Source organism: Odocoileus virginianus, chromosome 1, assembly GCF_023699985.2.
Source record: "Odocoileus virginianus isolate 20LAN1187 ecotype Illinois chromosome 1, Ovbor_1.2, whole genome shotgun sequence".
NCBI classification, from domain to species: Eukaryota; Metazoa; Chordata; class Mammalia; order Artiodactyla; family Cervidae; genus Odocoileus; species Odocoileus virginianus.
Window position 1 is genome coordinate 50,398,841 of NC_069674.1, and position 13,625 is coordinate 50,412,465.

Here is a 13,625-nt window from a genome sequence, read left to right on the forward strand (position 1 = left end):
TGAATCAACTTACCTGCCTCCTGAGAAATCCATATGCAGGTCAAGAAGCAACAGTTAGAACCAGATATGGAACAACAGACTGGTTCCAAATTGGGAAAGGAGTACTTCAAGGCTGTATGTTGTCACCCTGCTTAACTTATATGCAGAGTACATCATGAGAAATGCTGGGCTGGATGAAACAGAAACTGGAATCAAGATTGCCTGGAGAAATATCAATAACCTCAGATATACAAATGATACCCCTTTTATGGCAGAAAGTGAAGAGGAACTGAAAAGCCTCTTGATGAAAGTGAAAGAGGAGAGTGAAAAAGTTGGCTTAAAGCTCAACATTCAGAAAACTAAGATCATGGCATTCAGTCCCATCACTTCATGGCAAATAGATGGGGAAACAGTGGCTGACTTTATTTTTCGGGGCTCCAAAATCACTGCAGATGGTGACTGCTGCCATGAAATTAAAAGATGCTTGCTCCTTGGAAGAAAAGCTATGACCAACCTAGACAGCAGAGACATTACTTTGCTGCAAGGTCCGACTAGTAAAAGGTATGGTTTTTTTTCAGCAGTCATGCATGCATGTGAGAGTTGGACCATAAAGAAAGCTGAACGCTGAAGAATTGATGCTTTTGAACTGTGGTATTGGAGAAGACTCTTGAGAGTCCCTTGGACTACAAGGAGACCAAACCAGTCAATCCTAAAGGAAATCAGTCCTGAATATTCATTGGAAGGACTGATGCTGAAGCTCCAATCCTTTGGCTACCTGATGCAAAGAACTGACTCATTGGAAGACTCTGATGCTGAGAAGGATTGAAGGCAGGAGGGGAAGGGGATGACAGAGGATGAGATGGTTGGATGGCATCAATGACTCGATGGACATGAGTTTGAGCAAGCTCCGGGAGTTGGTGATGGAAAGGGAAGCCTGGCGTGTGGCAGTCCAAGGGGTTGCAGAGTCAGACACGACTAAGTGACTGAACTGAAGTAAACGTTGGTTTCATTAAGCTCATACCCAAGATGAAAGAATTTTGAGTAGTTCAAGATTTGAATTGAGTAGTTATATATATATACACACACAGAGTACATCAATAGCTATACATGTATTCTACAGTTCTGTTTAAAAACTTGATTTTCATACTTCAAAGTGATAATCATTACATAAATTACTCATTACAAGTATGAGAAAAAAGACCAAGTATTTCTGCAGTTTGTACAAAAAAATACCAGTTACTATTATTTTCACATAGGGAACACTTTTAGGAATTTTAAAAATCGAAGGGTCACAGCAGGGTGTCCACTGGGTATCTAGACCATGCTTTGCCACCAAAATATCACATTACAGTTTGGACTGGAGTGAGAAGAATTTTATTAGGTTGATGCAAATATAATTGCGGTTTCAGACCGTGAATTTTAAATCACCATAACTGGGCTCAAGCCCATCTTTATTAATTAAAATAAGAACCATTATAATCAACACACTTTTGCCAACAAGAAATAAGTTTGTTTATCCCTGTAGTATCAAATCCATACTTAGGGATTTGATGAACTCTTGCAAAGCATTTCCTGCCTTCTGCTGGCTCTGGAAGCATTTTCCCTGCAAAAAGTTGTCAAGACGCTTGAAGAAGTGATAGTCAGTTGATGAGAGGTCAGGTGAATATGGTGGATGATGCAAAACTTCACAGCCCATTCGTTCAGCTTTTGAAGTGTTGGTTGTGTGATGTGCAGTCAGGTGTTGTCATGCAGGAGAACTGGGCCCTTTCTGTTGACCAATGCCAGCTGCAGGTGTTGTAGCTTTTGGTGCATCTCATTGATTTGCTGAGCATACTTCCCAGATGTGTTGGTTTTGCTGGGATTCACAAAACTGTAGTGGATCAGACTGGCAACAGACCACCAATCTGTGGCCATAACCTTTTTTTGTGTGCAAGTTTGGCTTTGGGAAGTGCTTTGAAGCTTTTTCTCGGTCCAACCACTGAACTGGTCATTGCTGGTTCTCATATAAAATCCACTTTTTGTCACATATCACAATCGGATAGAGAATAAGAGAAGAACCTAATGTAGAAAAAGAGAAGATGACCCTTCAAAACGATTTTTTTCATTTTTAGTCAGTTCATGACACACCCATTTCTTGAGCGCTTCACCGTTCAATTTTGCTTCAAATGCTGGGCAACTATAGAATAATTGATGTTCAGTTCTTGGGCAACTTCTCATGTAGTTCTAAGCCTCTCAATTGGTTATTGTCAACTTCCCATGGGCAGCCACTATGTTTATCTTCAGGCTTTTATCTACTCTGCAAAACTTCTTGAACCACCACTGTACTGTACATTTGTAAGCAGTTCCTGGGCCAAATGTGTTGTTGTGAGTTGTCTCTGCGAACTCGAATAGGAAAATTGCTTGAATTTGCTTTTTCTGAGATTATTTCCATAGTTGAAATAAATATAAACAAGTAATAACTCAGCCAAGAACAAGTAAGTCAGACAAGTAAGAAATGTGCATTAAAATGATGTATAGCACAACCATTTTTATTTAAGAATGTATTCCAATATCAAATGGAAAATTTAAACAATGCAAAAGCCGCAATTACGTTTGCACCAACCTAGTATTAATTGCCATTTTAGAGAAATTACAGGGTTTTAAAGCAGCCGGTGCTGTGGAGATTTGATACAAACATCCCAGGTAAGGAAACTAACGTCCACAAAGGTAAAATGATTTGATTATTACACTTGGTTTTGGTCCCAGACCTAGACCCCAGGTCTTACGAATTGGTTGCAGCTGTCTCTGTGCCAGTTTTTGCTCTACTGCTGAAGATCATGTTGGATTATCTTTAGTTCTATTAACTCTGCTTTCTCCACAGTCGGAGTGTTTAAGTGGGATAGATCTAATTCAGATCAAGTTGCCTTCAGCTTCCTAGGTTCTTTCTTTTGTTTTCAGTCTTTTATCATCAGATTGGTGAGCTTCTGCTTTATTTAAAACAAGCCCTCGGAGTAACATCAAGGAGGAAGGTCGACACCCACTCAAACGCAGCGGCTAAAGACACAGGACAGAGACACTCCCAACCCCAGCTTTAAGAAGGTGAAGACTACCCACCGTCAGGTCCAGCGTCCGAGGGCCACGTGCAGGAGGAGGGGCCGTCTTCTGGTTGGCGCCCGGAGGAGCTCCGTCCCTCCAATCAGAGCAGGCCCCGCGGTGGAGAGGGGGCGCGCCCTGCAGGGGAGGGCGGGGCCAGAGACCTGTCCATCACTGAATCCGCGGGTGGCAGCACCTACCCCACCAAGGCACCTAGGCGAGACAGGGCGGGAGCGGGAAGGCCGCGGCGAGGGGGGAGGCGGGGCCAGGCAGGTGGGAGCCAATCCGCCCGGCGGCCCCAGGGGGCGGGGGCGGGGTCACCGCGCGCGACCCAAACACACGGGTTCGGGCGCACCCTGGGGCCGCGCTGCTCCTCCGCCTTCCGGTGCGAGGGCCGCAGTACCTCCTTCCCCGCTGAGCACCCCCCGCGCCGCCTTCGTGGTCCGGACCCTACCCCCCGGCCCCTCCTTCTCTGGGGGAGCGCGGTGACGGTTGCCGGGAAGCGCGCGCTGCCCCTCCCTCTCCTCCTGCGTCCTCCCCTCCCGCGCCACCCGTTTTTCCTCCTTCTCAGTTAATAACAGCTGGGTGGCTGGGGGAGGAGGGAAGGTGGCCCCAGCGGAGTCTGGGCGGGCACCTCCCACTCACCCGTGAGCCGCCGTGGGAGCAGGAGGATGGCGGCGGTAGCGGCGGCCGCCCGGGAGGAGGCGGTGCCGAGGGCCCGGGCGCAGAGCGCAGCGGCGGCGGCAGAGAGCGGCAGCGGCCCGTCGCGGCGCACCAGAACCGAAAGCAGCGGCAGCCGCGCAGCCACCTGAGCCGCCCCTCCCGCCGGAGCCAGCGATCGGCGCCCGCGGGAGCCGGGACCTCCTTCCTCACCGTCTCTCCTCGTCTCCCGAGTCCCCAGACAGGCCGTAGATCTCGCTCGTCACCCCCTAGAAGAGCGCGGCGGGCGCCGACTGCCCTCAGGGGCGCCGGGCGGCGGCCCTGGACGTGCGGGCTTCTTTCTGCGCCGGCCTCCGCGCCTCGGCCCTGCCCTCTCGCTCCCGCGCTCGCTCCCGCCCTCCCGGCGCTCCGGGCGCTGTGCGCGGGCCCGGCCCGGGGCAGGGCGGACATGGGCGCCAAGCAGAGCGGCCCGGCCGCTGCTAACGGCCGCACCCGCGCGTACTCGGGCTCGGATTTACCTTCCAGCAGCAGCAGCAGCGGAGGGGCCAACGGGACCGCGGGCGGCGGGGCGCGAGCCGCAGCTGCTGGGCGGTTTCCGGCTCAGGTGCCCAGCGCGCACCAGCCCAGCGCCTCCGGCGGCGCCGCGGCGGCCTCGGCGGCCCCGCGCAGCCGCTCCCTCGGCGGGGCCGTGGGGACCGTGGCGTCGGGGGCCCGGGCGGCTCAGTCCACCTTCAGCATCCCCAACAGCAGCAGCGGCCCGTACGGCTCGCAGGACTCGGTTCACAGCAGCCCGGAGGACGGCGGCAGCAGCGGCGGCAGGGACCGGCCGGCAAGCGGGGGTCCCGGAGGGCCGCGCCTGGTGATCGGCTCCTTACCAGCTCACCTCTCGCCGCACATGTTTGGAGGTACGGCCCCTTCCCTCTCTGTCTCCCGCGGGCGGCACGTGGGCCGCGGCTGCACTTATTTTTACCCTTCTCCTTTTCTCCTTCAGCTTGAGCGCCGGGGGTTCGTCGCGCGGCCGGGCCGGGTCACCCCTCTTGAGGGTGGGAGGGAAAGAGAGGGAGAGAGCGCCTCTTAACCCCTGCAGCGCCGCTACCGCGGGACCCCAGTGTTTGGTTTTTGAACCCCGCGTGCACCCTCACCTCTTCTTGGCTCTCTCGTACAGAAAGCCCTTGTTTGCTCCCGGAGGTGAAGGGAGCAAATATTGTTTTAAAAACAAACGCAATAACCCTGGTGTTTGTGGTTTTTAGTAGCAGGAAGTCAGGACCCGTTGCTAAATGTGGTTGTATCTGGTGACTCCGGTGGTGAGCAGTTTTTAAAGGCCAAAAGTCAGAGTCTCAAATGAACAGATGAGTGTTTGAAAAAGGAGAGAGCTGTCGCTTTTGGAGTAACTTAATGTAGAACTGTAATTCTCAAGTCTTGTGTCGGTAGTCCCACCTACTGTGTACGCTTTAATTGGGTGAATGTGTTAATGAAAAGTATATTTTTAACCTCAGGAAATTGATGCTTTAGATAATGATTAATGTGAGTCCTGTTTAATTTGGACAGAGCATTAAAAAATTGAGATCTGTTTCTTAAGGAAAGAAACCAATAATCATTACAGCTCTGCCTACAAGATGCAGTAAAAGCCCAGGTGTTTTTGAAAAGCTGTGCTCGCTAGGATTCGAGAAGACCCCGCAGCGAAATTTTAGTAGCAAAACGGCAGGTCTTTTTGAATTGATAGAAACGGGGGAGGGGTACCCCTGATGTGAGGAAAGCAAATTCGACCTCTTCAGTTGTGTTTTATGGTTTCTACTTTCCTTCAGGACAGTTAATGGTAAATGAATTAAGACACTCCCTTCCCAGTTCATGTAGAAGTTAAATCTGGTTAGAGATGCAGACAATAGAAGATAAATATTTCCATATCATTGCTTTCTTTACACATCATGATATTACCTACAATTACAGTTGAGCACAGGTGAGTAGTGAAAACACCATCTCTATTTCTCTGCTTCCTTTACTCATGTTTGTAAATGTGAGAAATTTGAGCAGGCAGTTGGAAAGTGAAACGTTCAATAATGTAATTGCTCTGATTTTCTGTACTATCAATATTCACATTAGCACAAATTAAAAATGGGGGTGACATGTTTAGTTTCCCCCCATCTTTTTAATACCGCTTTGCATATTCAAAACAGAAAACAACTGTTTAATCACCTTTAATTACTTGTTATAAAATGATTTTTTTTTGTAACTAAAAATACTGACCTTTCTTAAGATTGGCCCTTAAAACATTTCTTTTTGAGAAAAAGAACTAGTGCTGACTGTACTGTGATTTGTGATTCATAACTAACACAGCTGAAGGTCCTGTAGTACCACATCGAAGAATAACAAAAGACAGTTTCTTAAGAATGGGAGATTAGTGGCAAGAATAAAGGCTAAGCTGGTCCTAAAAAAATATATTTATCTTAAGATTAAAATTTGCATGTAGTTATGTATAACAGCTTGCTAAAGAAAGGGAATAGGAAAAGGCTCATCAGATTAGTAACTTCTTTGGTATACTGATGGCTTAACTTTTTTTAAAGGACTTTTTTTCTTTTAACAAAGTTTATCTGTATGGGTTTAAAATGTTTCATCTGGGAGTGGGGGCAAATAGTTGACACCTGTGCTATCAATTCTTAATGACATAGCAGGTGAAGAAGATCTAGTTGCTTAAAGTTGGAGAAGTAAAGCATTTATCTGTTTTCTTCTCTGAATTCTTAGATTTGTACACGTTAGCCATTTTTAGTATTTTTAGGGGTTAGCATGATTGGGGCCTAGTGGAGGCACAGTGACAATGAGAACTGTGGGTTTCCTAACCAAGTCTCTGTAGAGAATGGAGCCCCAGTGTCTTAAAAGTATCTGTTGTGTGCAGTTAGTTAACTAGTCTATTGTGCATTTGAAATGTTTCTAGTTATGTATCATTCTTAGGAAATTTGAGAAAACAGTCACTGGGATAATCTTGTGTTTGTTATTTCAGATGAGGAACCGTAGTTGAGAAAACTTGTAAGAGAATCAGAGAAATTACCTGTTCTTTCTAAATGATAGGAACAGCTCAAAGGGCCAGTACCTTAAATCCCACTTAAGACTTGGAGATGGAATACACTTGAGAGTGAAAAAGCATCTTTCTAGCAGCATTTGCTTTAATGAGATTTTTTTATCTGTATTTCAGTAGTTGGGCTCATTAGGGGAACTTAATAGAACCCTGTTTGTCATCATCCTGAGATTTAGGGAACCAGATGATAAATCTTATTTTGCTTTTTAATTTTTTAAACTCTTTATTGAGTTTGTTACATATTGCTTCTGTTTTACATTTTTAATTTTTGGCCCCAAGGCACATGAAATCTTAACTCCCTGACTAGGAATTGAACCTGCACCCTCCACATTGGAAGGCAGAGTCGTGACCTCTGGACTGCCAGGGAAGTCCCTGAGTCTTATTTTAGTGACTGGACTTCATTATTACTCCATGTTGACTTAATGTTTTAGTAATTTATTCAGTTAGAAATTGTGTAGATGTTTGGGCAAATAAAAAGGAACTCCCATCTGAAAGTTGAGAAAAGGATTATTTCTAAATTAGTGGAAAGTTATTTCTGTAATTTTATAAAACTTTAGTTGATGTTTGTATTGTTACTGTTTCCTAATAGGAAAACATGGTACTAATCAGATACAAAATTATCTTTCCCTTATGGAAAAGGAAAATTTAAACAATATCACTTTAAAAAAATTTAGAAGTCTGGCAAGTTGAATTGTTAACTAGTTCCATCGTAATGAATTACCAAATTAAATGAAATTTTCTGTGTTGGTTTTATGTTTTGCTCTCTTTGGGACATGTATTTTGGCTATATTCACTCTTATTTAATTCTCTCTAGAGAAATAGAAGAGAGGTACTTAATTTATATTCAGTTTACAGAAGTTTCCTAGAATTCTTAGAACTGAGTTGTATATCAGAGTATGATTATAAAACATACAGGAATTTTTAGATCAAGTAGGTTTCTTTTTTTATTCTTCTCAGAGTGCCGAGTTTAACAAAAGTTTTACAGTGAACAAAAGCCTTTTTTTTAATTTAGTCACCTTTGTTTTAAAACAGGTCTTTATGGGAATAGTCTAATATTGAAAACTTGATGGTATCTTAGGATTTTCTTGGCTTTAGTGTATGTCTACACTTTTTTCACTATCAAGTTGCTAATGTTTGTAACATCAATTATGATGGATGGTAAAATAGTGTTTAATGATCCAGCAAGGATATTGAAGGTAAATTAGACTATAAAATTATGCCAGTCAATGGAGATCATTTCTAGAGAAGTCATGTGGGGTACTCATGTATCTCTGAATCTGGAAGTGAGAGAGAGATGAATTAATCTAGGCAATTTATTGATGGTACTGGGTTGCTTTTGGTCACCTCCTAATTGATTGGCTTAAGTTAGGGTATGTGATTGTAATTCAGGTGCCTCCTGTTACTTAGGAACAATTGCTTCCTTTTATTGAAGAAGTTTGTCATTGCTTAAAACTGAATATGTTAAAATTTGTAGTTCTAGGCCAATTTCTCAATCTTCAGGACGGATGTGGGTTTTAAGGTGTTAGATTATCTGCATTAATTAGCTGTGTTGAATTATGCTCAGTCACTCTTACTAGTATTTAGTGTTGGAATATTTGAATTGGGGATATTGTGATTAATCTGCTTTCTATTCCTGAATGTTCTTTTATTCAGTTGAAAACTTACCGTGTGGTAGAAGAGAAATATTTGCTTCAGAAAAATGACTAATTAATCACCATCCTGTCACCCGTCTCCTCCCCCATCCACCCCCAAAAATCAAGAACTCTTGTGGTTAATTTTTCTCATTTGTAATCTCACATAATCCTAAAACACCCTAGATACTTTGTTGTGCTAAAGTATGGGCTCCGTTGTGGAAGTTTCTGCTTTGGGAATATTTTGAGTTTTCTCACCTGCAGGGTGAGGGGGTGCTGAAGGGAGGATTGGTTTGTGGGCAGTGGGCACCGTCTGATGAGAGGGCAGCTGCCTGACCTCAGTACTTACGATGCTTTGCTGACTGCAAAGCCAGTACAAGCTCCGTTGTTTTACTAACAGGTAGTGTCTCCAGCAAGTCCCCCAGACCTCTCCAATTGGATTACTTTGCCTGGTAACCACTTATTTATTTTCTGGTTACCAATACCACTGATTAATTGTCAGTTTTTATAAGAATCGTGTTAAGGTTATACTTAGTATGTATTCTGGGTATCTGCACAATTGGGTATATTAGCAAATAGGTTAAAAAAGAAGTATAGGAACTGCTATATATAGCAAAATACTTCCTAATTAATTTTACATATATGTACATACTTGACTGGTGTTGTTAATGAATTAAATTGTTCTGCACTTATTGAAGTGTTTAGAAATTGGAACAAACATGCCCTTTGTATGAACAGAGTTTATAAATAGCTTAGGTTATGATTGTATTCAGTTGCAGGTAGTTTTCTATGCCGCTTATTAAATACTACAATTCATTTCCTCATGGTTATTAAGCTGTTGGCAGCTTCTTCAAAGCCAGCAAAGGAGAGACTCGCAAGATGGGCCAGTGCTACACTCTTATGTAAATATGTACACGTAATCACACTCAGGCCATGGCCCTTGCTGCGTTCCATTGGTTATAAACAAGTCACAGGTCCTGCTTATACTCAAGGGGGAGGGAATGACGGAAAGGTGTTAAGTATCAGGAGGCAGGAATCACGTGTGCCCATACTGATTATAGATTTAGGTTAACCAGCTAAATATGCAACTGTTCTAACCATATTTTTGAATTTTCTGTTTACTTGGAAGAAGTTACGATAGTGTAGATGCTAAGTATTGCTTTAATTAGTGTGAATCGATCCCTTTCTAGGGGCTGGCCATTGTAGTTGTCAGGTATACAAACATGGGGCTTGTTCTTGCTCGGTGCTCAGTTGAATTTGAGATGGTTATATACTTGAGTTCTCTAAGATAGAACTGATAGAGTTGGGAACTGGGGTGTGTGGTGATGTCATTAACCAATATTAAAAATAAAGAAGAAAATAATAAGTTTTAGGAAATAATGTGTCCTTTTAGGCTTGTTAAATTTTGAGGATTTCTATCTAGAAGCATCTTTTAAGCATTTGGAAATGTGTCTCCAGTTTAGGACATTACAAAAAAAATTGAGAAATTGTCAATTTGCATATTGTAAATGAAGCTGAACAGTGGTTAAGATTACTGAGGGATGGATACAAATTGAGGCGCAAGCATAGACTCCAGGGGAGCAAGAATTTTAAGAGATAGGCAGAGCAGGAGGCCAGTGATTACAATTAAAGCACAAGGAAAAGAAGTTGTTTAAAATGTTTTTATTATTAAAATGTGTTCATTAGAGAAAGCTATAATGTGGAAAATACAGAAAGGCATATACAAGAAATTGCAAATCACTTCTAATATCACCATGGGAAATAACAGAATAAAATGTTGATGTCTGTTTTTCCCATAAATATGTTTTAGATAGAATATCTGGAGGTCATTCTTGTATATTCTTTTGATTTTTAAATCTTTTGGATGTTCTAATATAAGATTTTAAGGCTACAGATTTTCTCTCTCTCCTTTAGCTGAATGCCACAGTTTTTGAAGTGTTTTGTTAACATTCAGGTAAAAATATTATCTAATTTCCTTTGTGATTTCTTTTTTGATGCATTGGTTACATATTCTTCGATAAAATGCTCGTTCTGCTTAATCAGTTTCTTCTATCATGTTAAAATTCTTTTATAGCATTATTTTTAATGACTGCCCAGTATTCCAGAGCTCATTCAATAAATATTTGATGAAGACCTACTTTGCCTTGCACTGTCCTAAGGATGTAGAAGTGGAGAAATCTCTGCACTGTCATAGGCCTTTATGTTAAACTTGGGGGAGACAGTAAACAAACAACTAAAATATCAATATACAGTGTTTCAGAGGGTTTTGAATGTGATGCAGAAAAATGGGAGTGGAAAGGTAGAGATCATGGGGTATAGACTTGTTTTTATTTTAAATAGGGTTTTAGGGATAACTTCTCTGATAAGGTGACATTCAAGCAGAAACTAAAGAAACAGCCATGAAGAATCTCTAGGGGAGTAGCAAACTCAGGGAGAAGGAACAGTAACTAGAAAGGTGCTTAGGTATGATTGTAATGAACGAAGTACCTGGTGTGTTCTGGGAACAGTCATGACACCAGTGTAGTTGGAGTGCAAGGGGTTGTAGATAAGGACTAGGATGAGGGGCATGAGCCGTCTTATAACCATTGATGTGGTTTTTAGAGTTTTGTTTTAGAGAGAGATGGGGAGGCATTGCAGAGTTTTTTTGAGGAGGGGAGTGATATAACCTGACTCAGGCTTTTAAAGATTGCTCTGGGCACATGTGGGAGTAGGCCCTAGAGAGCAAGAATCAAGCAAAGGCGCAAAAGCCCTTGGCAAGAGATAAGTGACTAGGACAGAGTCATGGCACTGAAGTTGGTGAAGAGTTGCTAGACTCTGGATATCTAGCTTTTTGAAAGTGGAGTCAACTAGATACGATGTAGAGGATTTATATTCAACCAACCCTTGAATGTCATGGGGCTTTGGGGTGCGGGTGCTCTGGGCAGTCTGGTTTAATTTTGTAGCCCTTCTCTGAAATAGCCGTTCCTCTGTATCCATGGTTAGGAATGGAGGACTGAACCATACTGCAGATGGTGTGCTGTCATTGTTCAGTTGCTAAGTCATGTCCGGCTCTTTTCCACCCAGTAGACTGCAGCATGCTGGGTTCCTCTGTCCTTCTCTAACTCTTGGAGTTTGCTAGAATTCATGGTGTACTGGAGTATTTACTATTGAAAAAGTCCAAGTATTTGACCTCCACAGTTCTAATTTGTATTATTCAAGGGTCAACTGTAGTTTGTTTGCAGTTTGGTTCTTTAAAATTATTAGGAAGAGTCCTACAATAACTCACAGACTCAAAGGACCAAGTTCAGGAACCAGCATCTGTGGAGCTGAAATTGAGAAATTCTGTATGTGCATACATAGTTTAGTTCAGTTGCGTCAGACTCTTGTGACCCTATGGACTGCAGCATGCCAGGCCTCCCCGTCCATCACCAACTCCCGGAGTTTACACAAATTCATGTCGATTGAGTTGGTGATGCCATCCAACCATCTCATCCTCTATCGTCCCCTTCTTCTCCCACCTTCAGTCTTTCCCAGCATCAGTCTTTTTCAAATGAATCAGCTCTTCGCATCAGGTGACCAAAGTATTGGAGTTTCAGCTTCAGCATCAGTCCTTCCAATGAATATTAAGGACTGATTTCCTTTAGGATGGACTGGTTGAATCTCCCTGCAGTCCAAGGGACTCTGAACAGTCTTCCTCCACCAACACCAACACCACAGTTCAAAAGCATCAGTTCTTCAGTGTCCAGCTCTCTTTATAGTCCAACTCTCACGTGCATACATGACTACTGGAAAAACCATAGCTTTGACTAGACGGACCTTTGTTGGCAAAGTAATGCCTCTGCTTTTTAATACGCTGTCTAGGTTGGTCATAACTTTTCTTCCAAGGAGCAAGCGTCTTTTAATTTCATGACTGCAGTCATCATCTGCAGTGATTTTGGAGCCCCCCAAAATAAAGTTTGTCACTGTTTCCATTGTTTCCCCATCTATTTGCCATGAAGTGATTGGACCAGATGCCATGATGTTAGTTTTCTGAATGTTGAGTTTTAAGCCGACTTTTTCACTCTCCTTTTTCACTTTGATCAAGAGGCTCTTTAGTTCTTACTCACTTTCTGCCATACGGGTGGTGTCATCTGTATATCTGAGGTTATTGGTATTTCTCCTGGCAATCTTAATTCCAGCTTGTGCTTCATCCAGTCCAGCTTTTCTCATTATGTACTCTGCATGCACACCCACACCCTCGTTTTCATTTTGCTTGTTACCTAGTTTCATCCTCTTATATTGTGTATAGGCTTTATTTAAGGTGATTGCATGTTGGCTCATGGTTACTTCCATCTACATGTCATCTGAGTGGCCTGAAGGGAATGTTTTCCTCCAGCTGTAGCAAGAGGACTCTGATTTAAGTTGTGTGCCTATCCATACATCAGTCACCAAAGTGAAGGAGATGGAATGCACTCTCAGAATGAGAGATGGCTGTGTTCTGTTATCATGGGGAGGAGTTTGGGTTTTCGAGTCAGGCTGTCTGGGTTGAGTCCATCCACACTGTGTGACCTTAAGCAAGTTATTTAACCACTCCATACCTTAGTTTCTTCACCTCTAAAATCAGGATAAGAATAAATCTTGTTTTGTGGTATTGTGAGGTTTAATCCATATATCTTTATATTTTTAACATTTGAACTGCTATCAAAAATTAAAATATTCAAGACTCATATCCCTCTTCTCATTCCCACCCTGTTCAGGAAGACCATGTCCTTTACGTTTCTCAACTTCTCAGATTTTGCAAAAAAAATCCAGATATTTAGTTTTTATGTATGTGTTTTCTGTTCCCATGAATCTCCCTTGAATATCTGGATTAAGCTTTACAGCGCATGTACTGTGTTAATCAGAAGGTAAAACTTTGTAAATTCAGTATTTTCAAGTACATTTTGTGTTTGAGAACACAGCTAATGATCACTAAAATTATTGTGTATTTAAATCATATATAAAAACTTACTGCTCCAGAGAGATGTTATATTTTTACTTGTGTAAAGTAAATATATGTAAACTGAATTGTTGAGCCAAAGAAAATAGGTATAATGTGGACTATACAAATGTGGCAATCATAAAATTGTAAAAAAATATATATATATTTTTACTTCTTTTAAATATATGCTAGTTTTCCAGGGAAGTATCCGAAAAACTTAGTGTTTTTTGTGCTGTATGATTTACTGCATCTCAGGCAACCTGGATGACATGGC

The 13,625-nt window shown here is 42.6% G+C and overlaps 2 protein-coding genes across 7 annotated transcripts in view; one reads left to right on the forward strand and one right to left on the reverse strand.

Moving 5' to 3' along the window:
• Nucleotides 1–4,161, reverse strand: part of LOC139035225 (uncharacterized) — a 72,239-nt gene extending 68,078 nt beyond the window's left edge. For 3 of the 5 annotated variants that reach the window (XM_070468112.1, XM_070468096.1, XM_070468103.1), the window contains exons 1-2: nt 3,697–4,161; nt 3,073–3,189 (exon numbers count right to left, since the gene is read on the reverse strand). In XM_070468112.1, the coding sequence (XP_070324213.1) occupies nt 3,073–3,189; nt 3,697–4,161 (582 nt within the window). Of the gene's footprint in view, nt 1–1,073; nt 3,190–3,696 lie in introns of those variants that run through there. The other 2 variants (XM_070468107.1, XM_070468086.1) reach the window with 2 other exon arrangements.
• ZNRF2 (zinc and ring finger 2) overlaps nt 4,160–13,625 on the forward strand; it is a 101,325-nt gene continuing 91,859 nt past the window's right edge. For both annotated transcript variants that reach the window (XM_070468081.1, XM_070468075.1), the window contains exon 1: nt 4,160–4,616. In XM_070468081.1, the coding sequence (XP_070324182.1) occupies nt 4,160–4,616 (457 nt within the window). The remainder of the gene's footprint in view (nt 4,617–13,625) is intronic.